The following is a 25275-nucleotide window of genomic DNA, read 5'->3' as shown; positions in this document are numbered from 1 at the left end:
TGCTCTCGCCAGGTGTTGCCTTCTCGTCTTGTCCTCCCGCGTCATCTCTCGAGGAAGTTGTATTTAAATTCTATCGAAACCCTCGATTTATGAAATATTGATCTACCATGGCAAACTAAACTTTTAGTCTTCATGTTATTATTATTTGTTTTTCTTGTATGTGCAAAATATAACCTTTACAATAGTATTTAAAAAACTGCACCATTACATTAATCATGCTCTGTTACCGTTACTTTCCTTAATAGTCATAAACTGTTATTTTTTTTTTACTCAAAAACCCGTAAAATATTAAAATGTGAGTTGTAGCAATGGAAAGCTTCTGTAGGGTCACTATAAACATCTGTATTACCAATTCCAAAAAATCTCACTACAGAATTCTCTCCAGTGTGTTTTTTTTTCAATTCCTGTTTGCTCCGTTTGCAGGCTCGGCTTGATCGCCTCATTGCTACGACTTCTCCCCCTTACCGAATAAGGTTTTTGGATGGATACCTGTAACGAGACTTAGATCTTGTGTTTAATTCATGATTTGATAAAATATAAATATATTTATGTTTATTTCTAGTTTTTGCTTCTTGACGCAACCTAATGATTCCGAATCTATAAATATTACTTCATTTTTCATTCACATATTATTATTTTTCTTTTTTTTTCAAATTAGTTATTCATTCACCATTCACACTCAACATTCACAAGCATCCTGGGGGGCCCTCCCTTGTCCTCATCATTCAATTTTCATCCGATCTCGTATATACTTTCAAAATTGTTATGTGACATGACCATATTATATAGGAGCGTCCTCCGTAGTTGCATTAGGGTCTAAATTGTTTCTAAATTGTTTTTTTTTTGTTTAATCCGTTTTGCTTTATCGTTTCAGAGAATAATCGTTCGTTTGTTGTCATTGATTCTTTTTATTATTAATACTCTCAATCAACAATTTATGTCTTTTGTTTGTTTGCTCAAACCTCATTTATTATGTATTCCATATGTATTAACGTTAAATAGAGCTGCTTCTTTATTCAAGAATCTCTCAAGTTATTATTTTTCTTCTTATACATTCCCCGCTATTGTTACCCGATATACCCCAATGATATTTCCCCTTTCAAGATTACTTTTTATTTCCCATCATATTATTCCCAATATATCAATTCTTCATTCCCAATTTCTATATACCCTTTTCAATTAATCATTTTGCTTAGTTATGTTTACTCCTCCCAAATTACCCCTTTTCAGCTCTTCGGTACATTCAAATCGTTCTTGCATTCAAACTCATGCCGAATTGATGGACGCATTTTTGTTATAATTCAGCTGTACAAAATTTCCCGAAAACTTATTTTCATTATCCTGATTCATTCATCATTATCATTTCTTTATGTCTCTTCATATTCTCATAAAATTTATTTATTTATTTATTGCTATTATCATTATTTTTTTATTTCATTTTTTTATCAATTCCTTTTGAGTTGTTACGATATAATTTCAATTAAGGTAATTCGGATGCTCTCCAATCGTTAACCGTTTTGTTGTGAACCTTACTACAGTTATATGTGATAATTGTTTATTTAATATAATAATTCAAATAATATTCCTAGATGTCCTACGCAAGCCTCTATCCTAACATATTATTCCTATGGTATTTTTTTTTTTAACAACATATTTAGTAACTCCTCTCTCTCCTCTTCTTGGCGTAACGTCCTCACTGGGACAAAGCCTGCTTCTCAGCCTAGTGTTCTAAGAGCACTTCCACAGTTATTAACTGAGAGCTTCCTCTGCCAATGACCATTTTGCATGTGTATATAGTGTGGCAGGCACGAAGATACTCTATGCCCAAGGAAGTCAAGGAAATTTCCTTTACGAAAAGATCCTGGACCGACCGGGAATCGAACCCGTCACCCTCAGCATGGTCATGCTGAATACCCGTGCGTTTACCGCCTCGGCTATATGGGCCCTTATATTTAGTAACTAATATTTACAAAAAATCATTCGTAATAAGGAAATAATTGGTTTTTCAATATTTACATCAATTTATACATTGACGACTACGCATAGCTAATCAATCATTATACTTTTTTAACCTATTATTGTGGACTTTTTCAAATTTGTTCCCATTTTTAATGATTGTGGTTTGTTCGCTGGGTAGGTCAACTACTGCGTATGGGCCTCTCCATTTACTTTGAAGTTTTTGACCTGTTCCTGTTGTGATTGCTTGTACTAAAACCAACTCGCCCCACATAGGTTGCCATTCTTCGGTTTTCTTATCATAAATAATTTTACGTTTCTCTTTCGAAATAATCAAATTTCTTTTGGCGTTTTCATGCAAATTTTTAAGAATTTGTTTCATTTCGCAAAAATAGTCATTATATGTTAGATCTGAATCTGTTGGAGTGTATATAGAGGTAGGAATCCTTGCCTTTCTTCCATATAAAAGTTCGAACGGACTGTAGCTTGTTGAGCTATTATTTGTAGTATTGTATTCAAAGGTAAAATAATCAAGATGTTGGTCCCATTGTTGCGGGTTTTCTCCGACAAATTGTCGCAAATATGTTTTCAATTCTCTGTTTGATCGTTCTACTAGATTTGCTTGTGGGTGATAAGCACTTGTATTCATTTTTTTGATTTTCAAAATTTTGCATGCGTGTTTTAAAAATTTGCTCATGAAATTTGCTCCTTGGTCTGTCACCAGTTCCAACGGAGTACCGAATTTACAAATGAATTTTTCGACGAAAGTTTTGGATACAGTCTCCGCTTCTTGATTGTCCATTGGAGCTACTACCAAAAATCTTGTAAGATCATCCTGCATAACCAGCGCGTATTTGTTGCCCCATTCGGATTCTGGGAGAACAACAATATCCATATATAATTTTTCAAATGGTTCGGATGACGTTGTGGTTACTTTTAAAGGAATTCTATTGGATTTACAAATTTTATTTTTCTGGCATGAATCACATTGTTTTACGTAATTCTCGATGTCTCTTCTCATGTTTTTCCAATTAAAAATAAGACCAACGCGTTTCCGCATTCGCCTTGCTCCAACATGTCCGCCTAAGGGAGCATCATGAAATTCTCGAAGAATTGTTTCGATATCTTCATTACGTACTTCAGTGCGTTCCGAATCTGCGTTATAAAGGCTTAACGTAATTTGATTTTTCAAAGCTAAAAATTGAATCATCTCAAGTATTTCAAATTGTTTAATCTTTCTGAACGAAATCAAATGAATATTTTTGGACGCTGTTATCGGCGCTCTATTTTGATTGAAGCAGTTGCTAAGTTTGTAAAAGAATGTTTTGGTATTAATCATTGAATTACTTTTGCCTTCCACAATAATTCCGAATAAATTACTATCTGGAATAGAAACAACTCCATCTTCGCAAAAATCTTTCAGTCCATGGGGTAAATTAATAATTTTTGAAATTTCATTAAATGCTGATCTGCTATTCAAAATTACAATGTTACAATCAGCATCTGCATTTTTCAAATTCCTAGAAATTTTTAATCGGTTTACATCAATTGGATTATTCTTGAACATCTCTAAAAATTCATCATATGCGCTTGCCGCAGATGTGTCATTAGTGTGCGTGTTATTGCATAAATCGAAAACGTCGGCCATAATGGATTCCTCAATTTCAGCCTCGTCCGATACTGCGCTCGTACTTGCTGGAGGTGAATTTGACACCTTGTTTATGCCGTGTAGGTCGGAACCCGTGCAATTATTATTTACGCTATCATTCATACGGCCCATGGTTTGCGTTTTTGTTTTGATTCCTTCGCTTTCTAGGTCACGGTCAGCGATCGCGCCCCCGTTACTGCGGCACGGAACGGTGTCTTTTTCCATCAGCTGTTTGTTTGGATGAATGAATATGTTTTCTTGTTCTGCTTTTTTCTTTTGCTGTCGGGTGACCACAGCAATTAATTGCGACCTTGCGGTATTACTTTCATCTGCTGGATGATTTTCAGGTTTAGGGAGTCTGGATAAGAAATCTGCGACTACATTTTCTTTCCCGCTTTTGTAACGAACTTCGAAATCTAGACCCTGCAGTTTGAGTCTTAATCGAGTAAGGGTTGATGACGTTTCCTTTAATCGCCATAGTGAAACTAGTGGTCTATGATCACTGTACACTATAAACTTTTGATTAAAAATATAATGTTTGAAATAGTCTACTGCCCATACAATGGCCAGTAATTCTTTTTCGATTGTATGATACCGTATTTCAGCTCCAATGAGGGCTCTGCTTGCATATGCAATTGGATGTTCTGTCGTTTTTTCATTCGATAAAACCGCCCCAATAGCGTAGTTGCTGGCATCTGTCGTGATCACAAAAGTGTCGGCGTAATTCGGCCTGACCAGAAGTGGTTCAGATGTGAGACAAAGTCTCAGTTTGTTGAATGAATCTTCGCATTCCTTCGTCCAAATAAACTTATGATCTTTTTTCAATAAGTCATTCAGAGGTTTCCTGATGTTTGCTACATTTGGAATAAATTTCCCATAGAAATTTACAGACCCTAAAAATGAACGAACATCTTTTACTGTTTTTGGTTGTGGCATATTTTTGATCGCTTCGACGTTTTCTTCTGTTGGCCTGACTCCGTGTTCATCCACAAGATGGCCTAAGTATTTTAACTTTTCTTTGAGAATGTGACACTTTCCTGGTTCCAATTTTAAATTGTGTTTTCTCAACACACTGAGTATTTTGCATAGATTTTCATTATGCTCCTCAATAGTGTCCCCGAAAATAATAGCGTCATCGAGGTAAACTACAATTTTCACGTCTCCAAGCTCGTAAAGAACCGTGTTCATCAATTTTTGAAAAGTCGATGGGCTATTTTTAAGTCCCATAGGCATTCGCGTGAATTCAAAATGTCCTTTTGGGGTAGAAAATGCGGTTTTTACGGCATCCTTTGGATGTATTGGTACTTGGTAAAATCCAGATTTCAGATCCAAGGTAGAAAAGTATTTACTGTTTCCAAGACTGTCCAATAAATCGTTTATTAATGGAATCGGATAAACAAAAGGTTTTGTGATAAGGTTGAGTTCTCTGAAATCCACCACTATCCGATATTTCTTATTTCCGTTAGCATCTGGTTTCTTCGGTACACATAATACTGGAGCATTCCAAGGACTTTTGCTTGGTTTGATGATTCCTTGAGTAAGCATTTCATCAATTTGTTCATTTATATGTTGTTTAGTAGCTTCGGGAAATCTATATTGCCGTTTGTAAATTGGCACATTTGTTGAAGTTTCAATTTCGTGGACTGCCGCATGTGTGTAGGTCAAATTATCGCCCTCTATGAAAAATACATCATTAAAATCGCATATGATATTTTTAATTTCATCATAATTATCTTTTTCCAAGTGATCAAGCTTTACTATTTTTAAAAGCTTTTCTTCTCGTTCATAACCCATCAATGTTTTATATTGTTTATATTCGACTACATCACAGTCGGTATCAGCATCTAAATTGAGCATTCGTTTTTCATCTTCTTTTCCCAGATCTTCTGACTTGACCGAATTTCCTTCGTCATAATCATAGTAAATTTCTTCACATCGACTAAATGAGTCTTCTCGATGTCGCACTGTATTAATCGTGTGAACATATTTATTTGGTGATGTTTTGTGTGTTAACGCAAAACTGTCATTTTTATTTCGGTTAAAAGTTATGGACTTAAAACCTTCATTTATTGTCGCAACATGTTGACACAGGAATTCAATCCCAATAATTCCAGGAACTATTAGGTCCTTTACTAAGTGAAATGTAGCTGGGAATTTCCCATCTTGAATTAGTAATTCTAGTTTCGCAGCTCCCAGTGTTGCTTTACTACCATTTTCAATTCCAACCAGGGTTATAGTTTCTGATGCATCATAGGATTTTATCCCCGCATAATCTAGTAGATTATAGTTTAGCAAATTTATCGACGAACCTGTGTCAATCAAAAACTTTATTTTGTTCTTACAGCTATTTGCTGTTGGTAGTTCAACGAAAAATTTGTCATTGGTAAAAATCATCTGTTCTGAAAACGTTTGTGGACTTGCTACGTTATCGGCGGTACTATTATCCCCTTTTGCAGGTGGTTCTGAATTTGGCTGTGCAAGAAATACCATACCTAATTCCTTGTTATATTTGTCTAATTTTTCATCATAAAAATAGCCACCATTATTTTCTTCATCTGGAGCATACAGTATGAGAGTTTTGTTGAATTTATAAGCTATGTATCTCAGTATATTCAATCCCAATATATCCATTAATTTTCTGTATGAGACAATTTGAATAGTTTTGGCCGAGAGAACAAACTCTGGGCAATTGTGAAATCCATCGATTAATCCTTCTCTGAGTACTTCTGAATCGTGCTCTGATTTTCTCGTACCGTTCATTATCAGTCCCCACAGTTTTTCTTGTGGAATAGAAAATATTCTGCCATTCAAGTGCTGTTTCAATCCGTATGGAAGATCTACCAAATCGTTCAATTCTTTATAGACAGACCGGCTGTTAGCTATCACGAATGTCCCATCTACCTCATGTTTCTGAAGTATTTTATCGCTGAATTTTACTTTTTCTGGATCATATTTTGCAAAGTTTCTAGAAAAATCTTCAAATGAGTAGACTTTTAGGTATTCGTCTTTCTCATCTCGGCTAAAATCAATATTTTCTAGACCATCCATATGTGGGTTCCAAAGAGGTATTTGTGGTGTTTCAAATATTTCAAGTCTACCAGATTCATCTGTAACCCTTTCGTTGTCTTTTGACAAATATATTAAACCTGCAGATTGCTCAGATTCTGTTATAACAGATGAGTTTGAATCAGTATCGCTTTCAAACTCATAATCATCGTTCATTTGATCTAAAATTACTTCAATGTCTTTTTCGTACTTGTGTTTGTTGCAATATTCCAGTAGATCTCTGCTAACTAAATCGTATGCAACATTGTATTTTCTCGTTCTTTCCAATTTAAACGTTGTCTCTTCAAAGTTTTTATGTATCGAGTCAACATGTTCCTTTACAAATTTGTACCCAACTTTGGCGGGAACTTCCAATGTATCCACTACATAAAACTTTATTGGTAAGCTTAATTCTCCTATTGCTAAGTGTATCCATATAGTTCCTAACGACTGAAAACCCATACTTATTCTATCATTTCCTTGTTTGTCTTGTGGAACAATCTTTGTTGCCCCAACTTTTAACGCTACGCTTTTATGAATCAAGTTTTCGTTAATGCTAGTATCAAGGTAATATTTTCCAATATAATCAACATTTTCCCATGTTGATAATTTCCAATAAAATCCTGTAGAAAACCCTCCATACATTGGGCTATTGGAAAACTTTCGTGGATTTTCATTGCTATCGTCAGCATGTGTATTTATGTAAAAACAATGGGATTCGTCTATCTTTTTCCTATCCAAACCCCCATGCTCTAGTTTTTTCGTTCCTGGTTGTTACCAAAGTTCCGGTTGTTCCAGTTGTTTTCGCGAGGGTGGTCGAATCTTCCAACGTTCTGGTTTGAATTTTGATAATAGTCATTTCTGCCTCTGTTCTCTTGTCGTGGGGGTTCGTTTCTGTTAAAATCTCTACGAGTGTTTTGATATTCATTTCGAGTATTTTGATTGTCATTTCGATTGTGTTGATAGTTGTCATAATGGTCTCTCTCATATCTGTATTGAGTGTTATTGTTCAATCGATTTCTATCGTCTCTGTGTGAATCTTCGTATCGATTCCTGTCATTTCTTGGATAGTTGTCACTACTTCTGTTGAAGTTTCTATAGTCGTTCTGTCCTCTGCTGTAGTCGTTCCTTCGATACTCATTGCGGAAACCGCCTTGTGGTCCCTGTGTTCCTCTATTAAAATTCCTCCGATAGTCATTATTAAAATCTTCTTGAAATCCTTGATTTCTGTTATTTTCGAACCTTCTTTGATAATTCCTTGGACTTGGATCATAATCCTTATTCCTATTATCAAAGTTTCTTCGGGGAGGTCGGAAATTTTGATCTTTATTTCTTAATCTTTGGGATTCTGCGATATGTGAATCCTGCAACCTTCGTTCGATTTGTTCAATTTGTTCTACATCGATGCATTCTTCTTCCAAATAATCGATTAAATCTTCTAATGATTCGTCCTTTTTAGTTTTTGCCAAATTCTTCAGACTCCTGTTTTTCAAACCTGCTAAAAAGTGAATTCTAAGACTTCTTTGAGCATAAGATTCAAATGTTTGATCTTTAAAGTTCTCTTTCTCGTATTCTTCAATATGCTTTTTAAATTGAAGAACTCGATCTTTGTAACTCTGAAATGTTTCCTGTTGACCTTGTTCAAGTGTTTCGATTTTTTGAAATAATTCCTCTAATTTGAAGCTACTTCCAAATTCCTTCCGAAGATTATCTCTGACATCCTCCCAAGTGTCAGCAAGAATATTTTTGAATTTTATTGCTGCTGGACCTTTCAATTTTGACAGTACAACATGGATAAGTTCCGTTTCTGCCTCTTTAGCTGCATCATTTTCACCTAACTTTTCAATTATTTCTGCAAAATGCTTAATTTGGTAAATGAAAGCATCTAATTCTGCTGCTGCACCGCGAAATTCAGGGATTACCTGAATTGCTTTTTCGGTTGGAAAAACGTATGCCATTTTGTTAAAAAAGGATTTGTAGGTTGAATCAAATTTAGTACTAAACTCGTGTAAACTTTTAATTAATTCGACTTTAGATTCTTCGTCGCTATAGTCAGCGTTATATAAAGTTGATGACAAAATATTAGGATCTCTGATTGGTCCAAAATATAAATCGGTTTCAGAAATGGAAACGTTAAGTGTAGAAATATCAAAATTTTCAGTAAATGAATCTTCACAGACTGTAACTCGTCTGCTTCGTAAATTGATAACTTTTCCTGATTCCAAGTGTTGATTATTTGTAGTTTTTCCCGTATGTTTGGTTTTGCTTAAAATTTTTAAACACTCTTCGTACTTCCTTCTGACGATTTCCAAATTATCAGTCAAGGTATTCCAAGTGTTGGTATCGTTCAAATTTTCGTATTTTTGTACTATTGTTTCATATTTCAAAAATGCATCATTTAGTAATTCTGTTTTAAGAAAAATTCCTTGCCGTGATCTTGGCCTATTTTTGTTTTTATTTAAATTTTCAAATTCTTTAAAAATGTAGTCCTTGATTTCCTCCAGTGTTTCAAAATCGATTCTAGTCGTCGACGTCGGTTCGCCCAAAATTGACATTTACATAAATTTTTTCATTGTTTACTCACCCAATTATAACTGATATCGATTGTAGCAGCATTGCTGATAGGAAAATTCCGTCAGATTTCCCCTTTCGTCCGCTCTCTGCGATGTTGTCACTGCTTTCCACTTAACTGATTAGTCTCTGTTCACACGATCTCTTCACAATTGTTCAAACTTTTAAGTGTTCAACGTGGCACTTAGTCTCGGCACTGATTTCTTCTTCCCGTCAGAAATTTGGCGTTCCAATGTTCTGATTAGCGAACAGTCACCGCTGTCACCATATTGAAGCGCCCTGTACCGTCCAGGGGCTGCATTAAACACAACACGGAATGTGATATCTTTCATTTCATAACAGTCCGACTATATCTTTTTAATAAACTATATTGAAGTATCACAAACCATCACTTAACTTATATTACAACGATTCACTTTTTCTTATATCACCTTTCTGTATTTCTTCACCGAATTACTAAGTTTAACAATCTAGAGACATTTCTACCTTCTTCTTGACCACTACTAAGTCCTACCTGCAGCCTTAGGACAGTATCTAGAGGTGTCCCACATGGGAGCTCAAGACTTATCCGATGTGCTGCCTGCGTTAACGTTGTCACCGAACTCTCGACAACTGGCCCCGACTGAAGCCAAAGCCTCCGTATTTATAGCCTAAATTTCCTAGCAATACCCGAACCAGCTTGGGCGTGTCTAAAATTCCTACGATCATTCTCGTCTTGCCGAAGATGTCATGATAATTCCTAACAATGCCCGAACCAACTTGGGCGTATCCAAAAACCCTACCAAATGAAAATACTAATAAGTCCAAAACCTAGACCTCTACCTATCCTACTTGTCCTCATCGTGATTAAAATCCTTCTCTTCTTGAAAACATCACGACTCTTCTATCTTGGGCGTATCCCAAGCCCTACCAAGAATATTAATGCCAACGAAAAACTTAAATCTCCTAACCACGCCCGACTTGGGCGTGTTCGCACAAAACCTACTGAGAATCTTTACACAAAGGCCTACATCTTCTAGCCCCGCCTCACTTGAGCGTATACAAGGCTTGGGTGTGTGAAAGAATTGAACCCCACCATCGACGTCATTATCATTCTCCCCATCATCATCATCGTCACCATCATCATCCTCATCGTCTTTGGAATTTGGCACCAAATTCTTCAAAACAAAGCAACCGCCTTGTTATTCAAATGTACCCTTGCTTGTGCACAATGAACCCTAGCCGGGTCCCGGCCACGGATGTTGGTTGAAATTGTACTCCACATTCTTTTACTCGAAGTCAAAACAAATCGAGTGCAAAACAAGTCCGGCGCCGTATGCCGCCAATACGGTGTCTCAATTTCAGAACATTCCAGCTAAGGTTCACCTGAGTTCAGAACCTTAGCCGGCCAATTCGGCGCCTTGATTTCGAAACAAAAATAAACAATCTTTGTTCCAGCGCGATCAATATGATGTCGCGGTTCCATATCATTCTTTCGGGTTTATTACCCATCGTTGTCCCAAGCGTAATTGAAATTGCATCACACCGACCGGACCTAACGCGTTGCAACACGATCGCACCCGGCCACCACCGGACGATGATGGGTTATAAAAACTAGGTCAATAACGAATGGTGCGATTTTCGTTGCTTCCAATGTGCCGCGCGTGAGGTAGATAGACCCTACTATGAAAATTGAATCTAAAATCCCCCGGGCAGCTGTTGGGAATGTGGGGTGAAAATGCATTTTTGTTTCAGTTGAATTGACTTTGAATATCGGAGTGCGTGGGAATATTTAGGTCTATGCAGTTGGAACAACAGGCGTCATGGGGATGTAACATTCTACCTGAATCAGGTCCTTTCAGGTCATGGCTGCTTCCGACAGTTTTTACATCGTTTCGGTTTCGGTCATGCATGTTCTCCCAGATTGTGCCGATTTAGAGAAAACGGCGGAAGACGTTTTGTTCATGTGCCCGCGTTTTCGCATTACGGGACCGCATGCTTGCCCCATGCGGAAGGAGGAATGAGTTTGGATGCAATGCTTTTTCAACGGCTATCGTCCACATCGTCATGGAGCTACAGAGGAGGTGACGCGTGGACCCAGAGAATGTCTAGTGCAGACGCTATACAGAAGGTTTTTTATATATAAGAGGTTGTGCAAGGGTTCGGAGTCGGCTACGTAGTTTATACCGGTTCACTGCGGACGAAATTGACCCCTATAGTGATTGAGTAGCCGCGGGGTCGTGGCGTCGTTCTACTGGGTTGGATACGAGCCCGCGGTTGGAAAGGGGTCCTCGGAAAGGTTGTTGAATGGTTTGGGCCAATCTTGCGAAGTGCAGTGATGCAGATGCCATAACTTCTTGACCAGGTTCCTTGTCGCCTCCAGTGCTCTGGTCCCCGTGTCTACGTTGAAGGACGGGAAAGTTCCAGTGTTCATCGGAGTTTAAACCTTCCAATTTCCTCATGTCCGTCACATTTCGACTAGCGGTACGAAGCCGTCGCTGAATGCGCTGTGCTCATATTTCCGTGTTTCTTGATAACGGCACTACAGTTGCCATTGTTCCGTCGACTGCGTTCCACTTTCCTGGCGGTGCTCTGTTGAAGCTATAGTAACAGATGGTGTACAATGTCAAACCTGTATTCCTTCAGTACATCGGAGACTATATGTGTACGAGAGTCTGCAGAACAGAACTGAATGAATTTGAGTTTTAAATAAACTATAACCTCAAACATCAAAAAATAAACTATAACCTCAAATATCATAGTGTTCCTTCTGAATTAAAAATTATCTTACCAGCTCTCTGCAGACTTATTAATTCTACAAAACTAATCTTACTGAGTATATTAATAATGCCACCAGTGATTTGATAAAAATCTTATGCAATCTTTTGAAAACCCATTACCAATAACCGCTTTTCTCCATTTCCCTACCAGGAATTAATTACGACTGTGAAGGAGTTGGCTTTAATTACATTGGATAATCGATCAGAGTGAGTTAAGCAAAACACCAAGCGGACCAAACCAATCCATCATTCAGCGTGTTGTGTCGCCTAGCGCAACCGAGAGACCCCGAATAGCCAGAACCGCACACACAGCGACGCAAAAATGGTGATAGGAGAATCCACCAACAATAATGGGGAGGCTGTGCCTCCCCCACAGCAATTTGCTCCCCAGAAGGCTACCATTGAGAACATAATGAGTGGAATTGAAAATACCGGTACCGTGAAAATGAATAATCACAGGAAAAAACTGAGACAACGGTAAGTGCCATTTCTCACCTCTAGTAGTAGATTTCTCCGAATGCAGCGTGACTCTTGAAAAGGAGACAAATTACTATTTCTAACTATCATGAAAGTCCAATACTAAAACATGAAACTTCTGTTAGAAAGCATTTCGGTTACTTGAAGTCAGGTCCCTTTTTGAATGTTTCTCTAGATTTTCCACCTGTACCTATGCAAATACCACCCACTTCGTAGTCCTTCTTTCAACCACCCAGAGGGAAAATTCATTAAGATTTTATACCGTTCGGTTCCTTCCTTCTTTCGTTCTTGTTTTTCTCACTTTCTCCGTTGATGTTTTTTGCACCGCCTCCCTTACAGATTTGATATAATCAAAAAGCTCGGCCAGGGCACGTACGGCAAGGTGCAATTAGGTATTAATAAGGAAACCGGTCAGGAGGTCGCCATCAAAACCATCAAGAAGAGCAAAATCGAAACCGAAGCGGACCTCATTCGGATACGAAGGGAAGTGCAAATCATGAGCTCAGTGCAGCACCCCAACATTATACACATCTACGAAGGTGAGTGGTTGTTTGGACATTGAATTTAGTTATATTATTTTCTGATTCCATGTCCTTACTCACATGTTAGTTGTTACAACTTGTTTCATTTTACAGAAAACAGAAAATTTCATTTTCAATCCTATATGGAAGACGACTAAATGAGTGTAGCTCTTGGTATATTCTCCTTCATCGCTGTGGGGTATGGCCAGAGATTAGTGACATTCTGATTGAGTGACATTCCCCTTGGGTGATATTCCCCTTGGGTGACATTCTCTTTGAGTCATGTCACCGGTCCTGTCGAGAGGAAGGAAGTGGAATATAACTAAAAGGGAATGTCACCCAAGGGGAATGCCACTCAAGGAGAATGTCACTAATCTCTGGCCAGATAGCCGTCAAACTTCGTTGTTACAACCGTCAAACCTCGATCATTATTCCAATTAAGCCCAATTTTACAAGTGCGCCTAATCTGAGGCGCGTTGCTTAACATGTACAATTTCCACACTACATAGTTGTACGGTCTTCCATCAGGTTAATCCTTCTCCAAGTAATGTTTCCATTATTCACCCGAAATGCCCTTCCTGTGGTGAAAATGCTTGTCCAAGTTTGACCTCCAAGTTTCTGTTAAGTCTACATCCGGTGCATACGCCACGTACCACATTCGATTAGCGTAGTGTGTTCCACTAAAGAATATTTTGTCTTTTGTCTTGTGCAGCTTGTTTGCTGCTTCCAGCAACGAAGTTATCCTCTTATCCAACCAGCAGTCGTCTAGTCCCTTAACTATTCAGTACACCTTATGCGTTATATATTTATTTTTAAATTTTGATGTATTCTGTAGCATGAGATAAGACTTAGGGGCGATTTCTTCACCCTGGCTTAAGCGTTAAGCCAGGTTTAACTGTATGGGTAAGCCTGGCTTACCGGTTAAGCCGAGGTGAAGAAATCGGCCCTTAGAACCCTAAATTGATAAGCTATCCACTTAGCACGTTACAAAACACGCCTACAATGAATACGCCTAACTTTGAGTTTGCTTACCCCAAACACCACGTTCAATTTCCAGTGTTCGAGAACCGTGAAAAGATGGTCCTAGTCATGGAATTTGCTGCCGGCGGCGAGCTGTACGACTACCTTTCGGAGCGAAAAGTGCTCTCCGAGGAGGAAGCTCGACGAATCTTCCGGCAAGTCGCGACCGCCATCTACTACTGTCATAAGCACAAAATCTGTCATCGTGATCTTAAGTTAGAAAATATACTGCTGGACGAGAACGGCCACGCCAAAATTGCCGACTTTGGCCTCTCCAACGTATTTGATGAGCAAAGACTGCTGGCAACGTTCTGCGGGTCTCCGCTGTACGCATCGCCGGAAATTGTTAAAGGTACACCCTATCTGGGGCCAGAAGTGGATTGTTGGTCCCTGGGTGTGTTGTTGTATACTCTAGTCTACGGTGCAATGCCATTTGATGGTGCCAACTTTAAAAGGCTTGTGAAGCAAATTAGTCAAGGTGATTACTTCGAACCGAAGAAGCCATCCAGGGCGTCTCCGCTTATCCGGGAAATGTTAACTGTTTGTCCTCAACGGAGAGCGAATATAGAGCAAATTTGTAACCATTGGTGGGTGAACGAGGGCTACGAAGGTTCCTGTCTAGATCTAGCGGAAGAACTGGCAAACCAAACTCCAGTACGGCTGGATGTTTTACTATCGTTAGCTCCCCCATCCGTAACTTCTGACCAGGTGGTGGTGGGGAGCGGTCAGGACGAAAACAAGCCAAAGGAAAGAATACAACGAAGTCATTCGGTTGGGTCCATTATCGACATGGGTGCCACTGAAGCTGAACGACGAATATTGGACATGGTGGCTGCTGGTGGCGAAGCCGCACTCATGCCTTCGCCAACGCGCACCATCACACCCTCAGAAAGCAGTCCTGCGCAGCCCAAACGGAAACTGGAACCAACGGTATCCACAGAAAACGCCACCGGAGCCGTGAAGAAAAAAGAAAAGGCTTCTGACAGACTCAAACCAGACAAATCTCAACCTGTGATCCCCGAAGATATGGACTTTGAACAGTCGCCCTCGCCTCGTCCAAGCTCAACCTCTGAAATGGAAGCCCTCAAATCTGACGTGGAGTCGATTGAACAAGAGTCTATTCCCAGCACGCCAATTGCAGCTCAAGATGTTCTAGAAGATTTACAAAATCTTGAAAACATGTGTGATGAATTGCTGCAAGAAACTGCCACTCCACCTGCTACCAAAGCCACAACTCCCGAGGATGGTACCTTGACCATTAATGAAGCACAACCTGTTACCCCACCGACGCCAAAGGTCGAATCGCCTCCCAAAACAGTCTCAGGCGTTAAAGCTAGACTGGAAAAACTCGAAAAGGCTGATAAACAACCTGGAAAGGTTCCGTATAAGAAAGTATTCAATAAACACAAAACTGTTGATCTTAGCTCTGCTATCAATCAAGTATCGAAACAGGATCAGGAATTTGCACAAGTCAAATCGGCTTCCAACTTAGAACGGAAAAATAGTCTTCCAGAAGAAAATCTCACCAAGCCGGCTGAGCGACGAAAGTCCCGCATTTTGGAAACCGCGGAAAAGTTCCAAAACATGAACAATCAAAACAACGACAAGTTCAAAAAGTTCTCTCTTCCCGGAATACCGACGGTCGGAAACTACAAGAAGGAATTTGAACGCAAGGCTTCCATGAACAACTCGAGTGCAGCATTAAGGCCGTCACCATACGAGATGACAAGAAAGATGGAATCGGACTACAATTCTCCAGATCAGAGCTGCCAAAGCAGCGGAGCGGACCTTCACACTCCTCTGTCGCCTAGTGACGAAAAGATCGGCAGTCGTGATGCTAAGCTGGATTCAGAGGAAATCAAGGAAAGCGACTCCAAGAGCTCCGTCAGCAGCTTCTCGCTTGAAGAAGCCAGACGATCGATGGAGAATTCGATCGCGCTTCTCAACAAAGTACGTCCAGAGGCCAGTCCGGTTGATCAACTTTGCGCCAAGACCGAAACGGTTTCCATGTCCGATGACAACGAGAGGGAACGTAAGTTGAAGAATGCGCGGGAGATTATCGGGAATGCGATTCCGATTGGGCGATTGCGGAAGCCTCCAGTGTACGGTGCCAATGGGCGCTCGGCTACGGGCGGAATCACTCTCACCAATTCGCAATCCAGCAAGCAGTTCCGGTTCGGACCCGACGTTCCCGAGCCCAAGTTCGACACTATGTCAGTGCCTAGAAGTGAGTATTGTGAGGAAACTTACAAAATTGAATTACTAATCGATTAATTTTGCAGAAGTATCAGTCGGAAGCATTTCTACCGCACCGACGGATGAAACTAAAACATCACATGCCGAAATCACGCTCAAATCAGCAACGCTACCGAGGAGGAAAATCGGTAAAGTCGACGTGCATGGCGAAACGCAAACGAAGGTAATCTATCGTATAATTCATCTGGTAATGGGCTGCTCATTAATTAACTGCATTTTATCAACAGGCTGAATCGGCGGCACCGGCAGCACAGCCATCGTCGATGCGGTTCTCCACCGAGATGCAGCATCAAATGCCGGACCTTCGCAGTGCGCCGATTCGAGAGCATCCGATTTCCTTCACTGTACATCAACGTGCCAACAGCCTTGAACCACAGGTCAAGGAACACACCATCCCTATTCAGAAGCCACCCACCTACCAGCGGACGTCGTCGAATGCATTCGGTCCGTCGGCGCGAGGCTCCCTCTCTCGTCAGTCTACCAACGAGTCGAATGATTCGGACCCGACTGCATCCCAGAGCCAAATTCCTCCCCTGCCCAGTAGCAGCAGTATGGCAAGCAGTGGTGCCACCATGCCCATCAAGAAGAGCCCACGTGAGTTTATTATTCCGATTGCAGTGGAAGGCGGCGGATTTGTCACACCCCGTGCCAACAGTTTGGAGCCGTCGGAGTCGAGCACGACGACCACATCCACCGGATTTGGTTCAAAGGCACGTTTGGGACGTCCACGCAAGATAAGGTAAGCCGCCGTTGATTTGGATACAGCGTTCAGTTTCCTTCAATGAAGAACAGACCTCGTAAGGTCTATCTCCAAACTGAAATTATAGCTCAGTATCGATTTCGTAAGCCAGTGTAACGTTGCATGTTACATGTTTGAACATCTTTAACGTCTTTTACCATACCATTTTATTCAGTTCCCTTCTCAGCGAAAAGGATCCTGAGGAAGAATCATCGTTCTCGAGACTCAATCGGCATACATCGCTGGGCCGAGAGAGTGACTCCGAAGAGCCGCGTTTCCACACAATGCACAGGCTAAGGTAAGAATCAGCAATCAAAACATAAACCTTGTGAAAAGCCTTCAACACCTATATCGGAAAACTATTGTTTACAGGAGTTCACGTCCATCCCAGCGAGGCACGGTGGAACCGAACGATTCGGCTAGTTCCGGAGAGGAAGACGACGACGATGGTTTCGAAATATTGACGGCCGAAAATCTTTTCTCCACGCTGCTGTCCAGGGTAAGACACAACATTCGAGTTTTAACGATTCTATAGTAAAAAGTGTACTGTTTATTCCTATTTCTGCCAGGTTCGTGCACTCACCAATCGGCTCAACGTCAACGAACCGAACTCTTCCGGGTTTCCTTCGTCTCGCTTCATGAGCGGCCTGAGACAAACACAGCCCTCATTCTGGCACCATCATGATCCATTTTCTAGGTAAGTGAGTTAGAAGTAGGTATAACTGTTCTATAAACACATTTGATACATTCCCAACAAACAGTTTTGCTGTACAAGAGTAGAATAAACCATTCTTAAAAGCAAAATTTAGCTTAAGAAACTGCTATTTGGCTGGATCTGTTTCTTGGGTTACACTCAGAAATAGTAAAACATATAACTTATTTGGATCCATTGCTGAAATTGTATTGTTTGTTGGAAATCCTACCAACAGAAAAACGAGTGCGGTCAATGTTAGCGTTCATCTGCCTGGCACGTGATTTCACAACTTATCTAGCCAGACGATTGCGGTTAGGATAAGACAATCATGCATTTAGCATTCATGAGGCAACGTTTGGTTCCATTGCTCCAATCTTGACATTTGCACTCCTAAGTAGGATTTTGAAAGTTTCTTCCTGGTTTACGATAATGTTGTTGTATCATTTAAATAGCGATGTCGTTGTTTATTTTGTTAGAAATTACAGGACAATTTTTCGTTCAGAAAAAAAAATGTTTGATTTTTCGTTTACTTGCTTACTCACTCTTCAATGTTGGAAGAGTATTTTCAAAACAATATTTTTTTAAATAAAGGAGAAGGATGACCATGAATTTCTTCAAAGAAATTCTCTGGAAGTATTTTATGGACTTTGACCTTTTTTCCAAAAATAAAGTAACGACGTCTTACGTGGGCTAATATAATCAATCTTGAGTAACGTAAATGCCAAACGCTCAATCGCAGTATCGCTCAAATGGAAAGATTACACCTTCTTAGAAGGTAAAGTCCCCACGTTTTCTGCATCCTTCACGCTGATCGAATTCCTGTGGCTGAAATAACAGTTAAAATTTATTCCATAACATACATTTATTATTCATGAGTAAAACAGTTGTAACATCACACTTGCTCCCTTGCTCCTCATCGTAACCTGTCGCCCGAACCCAATACTTCTCCATAGTAGGACCAGCCACACCATGCTTTGATTCGCCAAACGAGCATCGAAAACTAATTTCTGTGCTTTATCCATGCTACCGTGTTACCGATCGCATTTTAGCCCGCACTATGCATACTCATACAGGAATGAAACCATCGAGACGAAGGAGGTGTAAGTATCTGTTTACGAGACTATCATTTCAGCAATAGTAATAACTTTGCTTCCCATTCCAACAAAGTCACGCTTTCGTTTCATGCCCGGATACACAGCACTCTCATAGCTAGTATTATTTCCACTGATTTTATACAAACCTGGATCGGACTTGTTTCAGTTTATGATGGCATATGAATCAAAATTTCATTTTAGTTTACTTAAATCAGATTAAGAATAGATTATGCACCCAAGATGTCCTAAAACCTATTGTTTTTGTTGGATTATTACTCAAAACTACACATTATATAGTTTTTAAACAAAATTTTCAAAATTTAGAAAAAAAAACATCCTTTTAAACTTGACTGCTTTATCGTGTTTTAATAGTTATTTATGTTACGAGTTACAATTTTTTTCAGCACGAGTCGTATAAATATTAAGAGTGCTGAAAAAATCGAAATTTGCAACGAGTTCCATACAATATTTTATGCAATTCAGTATCATAATTTCTATTTTATATAACTCATTTAGGTATCATAAAAGTCAATTTATCCGAACTGGTACATTATGCAACTAAAATTAGTTGCATAATAAAAAATAGTTGCATAAGGCTTATAATGCAACTCATTTGAGTTGCATTATGAACATTATGCAACTCAAATGAGTTGTATAAGGGAAAAAAACATTGCATAAAATAAGTTTTAAGCCCAAAATTGATCTTGATGCGCATCAAAATAAAATAAAAGATTAAAAAGGCATAAATAGTTATTTATGCAGCAAGTTGCAAAATGATGATTTTTTCAGCACGAGTCGTACATTTATCCAACGAGGCTTGCCGAGTTGGATAAATACGACAAGTGCTGAAAAAATCGAGTTTTGCAACGAGTTGCATACAAAGTTTTTTGTAATTACGAAAAATCCCATTTAGTGCCAGCTTTTCTAGCTACACAAACATGTATCAGTAGGAACCACGTGCGCGCGCTCAAGCGTGTCGGCGTAATTTTTCGTTTGATCAGGTAGGCCCTGGTGTAGTAGGCGTCACCAACGATCGAGCTCCCTTTGTCAAACAGTTGTGTGCGGACAAAAGCAAAAGCAGATTCAGCAGCTGCCTCTACACTTGATTTGTAGTTCGAATCCGAATTGAAATCGTCCTGATTCGGATTCAAGCTGCTCAGTAGATGTAGAGGCAGAGGCTGAATCTACGGAAGGCATGGTGGTAAGTAAAAAGTGCGTACGAGCAAAAGTGCCGAAAAGTGCTACTTTTCAGCACTCTTAAGAGTGCCGAAAAGTAGTACTTTTCGGCACACTTGCATTAGGGGTGAAAAGTAGGCCATTTCAGCATACTTCAGCCAACTGAAATGTTCAACTTTTCACAACGTAATTACAAAAAATTCATTATCGAAAGGGCGGAACAGTTTTGAAACACATAAGCATACAAATGATATACAAAATGTCGTAATAATACACTGAACTCAAATGGGTTGAAATTATGGATGCTTAGTTGGGACTAAAATTGAACTAAAACCAACCCCAACAACACAATTCATATTAAAACTTTTGCCATCATCGGAACGCGAAAGCTTCACCTAGAATGAACAAATGATTTTGATCTCAAATCACAGCAAACTCACCTTTCTGATTCTGAATGTGTCGAAAAACAGGGGGTACTGAAGCGCAAACTTTTGCAGAGCTTTGTCATTAAATCTAATCGCTTCTCTTAATGAGATTATTTACTGTTTGTGCTTCGGAAACGATCGTGTCGGACCGTATTATTTAGTGTAGCTACATGAGTACCTTCTTGGCGATTACTGCTTTCATGCTGTCATAACTTTACCTCTTGGGAACTTGAGGGCCAAGCAATATCGATTAAATTCAATCACGTCATTTTATGATTGCTAAAAGTACCGTAAACCGGAGTCAAATTGATTAGAGGAGCGGAATTGATAACTCGGGTATTACATTATTATTCTATGCTAGAAAGTTCTAAACGTCGAAGTGACCTTAAACGTCTTACCTCATCTAGTTCATACATGTCTAGAGAAGAGTGTGGACTTTTGAATGTTTAGAAAACAGTTTTTTTTTTAATTTTAAATATGTTTCTTACTTAGTTGAAATCATTGGCACTAAACAATCGATTGCCACTAACACTTCCCGTAAATTTTATTTTTAATATTTTTGTGGACCTTGATTGTGAAGTTGTGTAGCTATTCTAAATATGAATTAGTTCAAAAAATTTCATTTTTCGATGCAATATGGTTCAATGGTTCCGGATATTGCATGGCCACTAGGGTGTAATAAATTTGCACCAATTTATGATCGATCGTCTATGAGCTCTATGCGGTCGATTCTGTCGCACGCCGCCTTGAAGTCGATGAATATGTGGAGGATTTACCGCATGGTGGATATCTGGTCCGTTGTTGAGCGACCGTCAACGAAGCCGGTTTGATAACGTCCCGCGAACTCATTCACTATGGGTGAAATACAACGGAAGATGATCTGGAATAGCACTTTTTAGGCGGCATTCAGAATTGTGTTCGCTCGAGAGTTCTCACACTTCAACTTTTCACCTTTCTTGTAGATGGGGCACATGACCCCTTCCTTCCACTCCTCCAGTAGCAGTTCGATCTCCCAGATCCAGACTATTAGCCGGTGCAGGCAGGTGGACAAGTTTCCCGGACCCATCTTGATGAGTTTAGCTCCGATACCGTTCATACCGGCTGACTTATTGTTATTGAGTTGCTGGATAGCATCCTTAACTTCCCTCAACGTTGGAGTTGGCTCGGTGTAGCTCCCTACTGTACTGACGAGTTATTTCTCTCGCTGTCTTGGTCCTCCATGTCTGTGCTCCCCACACAATTCAGGTGATCATGAAAATGCTGCTTTCACCTATCGATCACCTCACGTCCGTCCGTCAAGATGCACCCGTCCGTATCCCTGCACATTTCGGCTCGCGGCACAATGCTTTTGCGGGATGCGTTGAGCTTCTGGTAGAACTTCCGTGTTTCTAGTGAACTGCACAGCAGTTCCATTTGTTCACATTCCGCTTCTTCCAGGTGGCGATTTTTCTCCCAGAAGAGGCGGGTCTGTTGTTTCCGTATTCTTTTATATCATTCCAAGTTCTGCCGCGTCCCGTGCTGCAACATGACTGCCCTAGCTGCGCTCTTCTCTTCCAAAATATTTCTACAGTCATCGTCGAACCAATCGTTCCTTCGGCTCCGTTCCACATACCTCACGTTGGTCTCAGCTGCGTTGTTGACGGCTGCTTTTATCGTACTCCAGCAATGCCGTTCTACGCATACTAGTCCCATGTATATAAGGATTCCCATACAACATGGGACAGTAATGCGTAGATCGGCAGAACAGTCCTAGGGAGGGCCTTCATTGTGCTCGCCTTCGTTCGGCAATGCTGCCTCGAGATTCTGCGCGTATGCTGTGGCGACATTCAGTTGCTTTAGTCGCTCCAGATTATACCGACGCAGCTGTCGGTATCTTATGGTGTTAATCGCGGAGAACTACTGTCGCATTTTTACCATCAGTAGTTGCCAGAGTCGATGTTAGCGCCACGATAAGTCCTGACGTCGAAAACGTAAGAGGAGTGCATGCCGTCCGTCAATCAGAATCAGGACATGGTCGATTTTGGATACCAGCTTCTGTGATGATTTCTAGGTGTAATGATAAGGAAGGCTGTGTTGGCAGTAGGTGCTACGTAAGACCATGTTCATAGAGGCGGCTCAATCAATCAGTCGTAGCCCGTTCTTGTTCGCCAGCTGGTGAGCGCTTCCGAGCGTCGGTCTGAAATCCTCCTCCTAGCCTACCTGAGCGTTCAGGTCTCCTATGAAGATCTTGACGTCGTGTCGTGGGCAGATATCGTACTGCAAAATCAAAGATTGCTTTGGTGATCGTACCGTTTCATCAGGACTATATTTCATCAGCGGTTTACGCTGTTTATACATCCCTCTAATATATCCATAGGCGCTGTTTATAAACTACGTAGACTAAGTTTTGGCAATCTTAGACCCATCTCCCCCCACGTAGACTTTCGTTAATTTTAGAATTTTGTATGGACCGTAGACTTTCGTCAAACACTTTATCTCTCTGGGCATGAGGCCACATTATTTGATTCTGGCACAACTCATCAATCACTGATAGCGTGGCGTATTAGCCAAAAACGTAAAAAAAAACACGAAAAGCCGAAACTAAACACTCCAAACATAAAAAATAATCTGTGGGCTAAACGCATAATATATGTACGAAAAATTTCGATACTACTGATGGGAATTCCATCACCGTATGCGTTATCCGAGCGGCATGCAATCACAAACAAGACAATAAAAACGCCTCCGGATGGCGTAGCGCTACCAGTCGATTGCAATCGTATCACGATTTCTTAGACAAAATATTTAGCAAAGTGGGATGGATTTTGAAAATAATTCTTCATTTTTCTTCCCAAAACCACGGATCACTGTTAAAATTTACACAGTACAAACACTGTTTCACACGTGGGTCCGGTTGGCGTAGCACCGGCCAAACCGTCAGCATAATCACGAAGAAAAAAAAACATTGCGGGCTGTTCGAGTCCGTATGAAGTTGATCATCAATATTAACTTCTTTTCTCGATCAGCCTAGATAGCTGTGTAGTGTCGGTAGCGATTGTCTCAATTGGCTAAAAATAACACTACGGACCGCCTGTTCCGGTGGTAAGAATCCACCAACAGGTGACCCCTAATTCATGGTGTGATGCGGCTTTATGCTTACCGTGCCTAGGAATGAATGGCTAGGGGGGGTCTAATAAAAACCTAACCACTAACGGAGCCTGTGGAGTACCAGGGCGCCCTCCACAGTATGTAGCCCTTACTGCGCTAACCGGAGCAATGGTGCAGTGGACCTTGTGTTTCTCCGAGACAATCAGCTGCCCTTCTTTAGTCTCACTCGAGGCTAAATAAGGGCGGGATTATGAAGATGTTGTTAATTAGTTTAAATTTTCACCTATATGGTTTCGCATTCTGCGATTTACACAGTGTATTCTGTGTATCCTCGCCTTTGGCGTTTTCCAATCGATACCGATTTGGTTTTATTGTTGCTGTTTTTCGAAGAGTTTAATCTTACCTAGTTTGGGTAGTGGCTACGGTTAGGATAGCTCAGATCAATCTTCAGCATAAAAGAACAGCAACGATCAATCTTTGCAGACTTATGCAAAATGGTACAGCCCAAGTGGCCTTGGTACAAGAACCTTACTTTCGTAAGGGAAATTTCTATCTAGGAAACCTTGTGAACCCGGTGTTTGCCACTTTCAGTAAACATGAAATGGCAAACTCGCGTGTCATGTCCGAGCCTGTGTGCTTGTCAACAACGCAATAGTTGCTACACTCATCTCTGAACTAACCGCCAGAGATGTATGTGCTATCACAATTGATGTATCTGTTGGAAACCTCAACACGAAATACGTCTATTGTTCTGTGTATTTACCACATGATGAACCATCCCCTACGGATGCTTTCAAACAAGTCATCGCATACTGCACTTCAAAACGCCTTCCGCTAATTGTTGGCAGTGATGCTAATGCTCATCATATCATCTGGGGCAGCTCAGACATTAACTTGAGAGGCTCCAGTTTGATGGAGTACTTAAGTAGTACAGATCTTGCATTACTTAACATAGGCAACCGCCCAACCTTCATGGTATCTGCTAGAGAGGAAGTGTTAGATGTAATGCTTTACTCTAGCAGAATTAGTCACGAGATGACCAATTGGCATGTGTCAGATGAAGAATCTTTATCTGACCATCGCTAAATCTTTTTTGAACATTTAAATGTTACTTCGCAAACATTGCGTTTCAGGAATCCTCGGTCAACAAACTGGGATCTTTATACTGATTTGGTTGCAGCCAAATTTCATGGATATTTACCATCCATTGACACTCCAAGGGATTTAGATGATGCCGTTGATACTACAACGACCTTCATCATGGAAGCTTTTGAAGAAGCATGCCCTCTACGGTCTGTGAAGACCACAAGAGGAACCCCTTGGTGGAACTCTGATCTGGCGAAACTCAGGAAACAATGTAGAAAGAGTTGGAACAGACGACGTTCGGCTGGTTCGGAGGCTTTCAGGTCGACTCGCAAGGCCTACAGGAAAGCTCTCCGGTCTGCTGAACGATCCGGCTGGAAAAACCTTTGTACAAATGTTTCCAGCTTGAGTGAAGTCAGTCGGTTAAACAAAATCCTTGCGAAATCTAAGGATTTCCGGGTGCACGAACTTCGTTTGCCAGGCGATCTGACTTCCTCTGATGAGGAAGTTTTGGAATGCTTATTCAACACACACTTCCCTGGATGTGTGGATATTACATCTTCGGATGATCCTGATGTCTTTTCTTGTAGTTATGATTCTTTAGCTTCGGCTCGGAGTATTGTATCTATAGGTTCGATTGAGTGGGCTCTTAATAGCTTTGCTCCTTTCAAATCTCCTGGGGCAGATGGGATTTATCCTATTTTGCTTCAGAAGGAATTTGATT

At 40.4% G+C, this 25275-nt stretch overlaps 1 protein-coding gene across 12 annotated transcripts in view; it reads left to right on the top strand.

Moving 5' to 3' along the window:
• The window catches only part of LOC109412146 (platelet binding protein GspB), a 148458-nt gene that overhangs the window by 84610 nt on the left and 38573 nt on the right, over window positions 1–25275 (top strand). For 11 of the 12 annotated variants that reach the window (XM_062845769.1, XM_062845773.1, XM_062845771.1 and 8 more), the window contains 9 exons: window positions 12131–12456; window positions 12796–12995; window positions 14035–16224; window positions 16280–16416; window positions 16481–16992; window positions 17168–17290; window positions 17365–17491; window positions 17562–17689; window positions 18736–18786. In XM_062845769.1, coding sequence (XP_062701753.1) covers window positions 12302–12456; window positions 12796–12995; window positions 14035–16224; window positions 16280–16416; window positions 16481–16992; window positions 17168–17290; window positions 17365–17491; window positions 17562–17689; window positions 18736–18786 — 3623 coding nt within the window. In that variant the 5' untranslated portion in view covers window positions 12131–12301. The remainder of the gene's footprint in view (window positions 1–12130; window positions 12457–12795; window positions 12996–14034; window positions 16225–16279; window positions 16417–16480; window positions 16993–17167; window positions 17291–17364; window positions 17492–17561; window positions 17690–18735; window positions 18787–25275) is intronic. The other variant, XM_062845767.1, reaches the window with a different exon arrangement.

This window comes from Aedes albopictus, chromosome 1 (assembly GCF_035046485.1).
Source record: "Aedes albopictus strain Foshan chromosome 1, AalbF5, whole genome shotgun sequence".
Classification (NCBI taxonomy): Eukaryota; Metazoa; Arthropoda; class Insecta; order Diptera; family Culicidae; genus Aedes; species Aedes albopictus.
The sequence above is the reverse complement of the archived record's forward strand: the minus strand, read 5'-3'. Positions and strand labels throughout refer to the sequence as shown.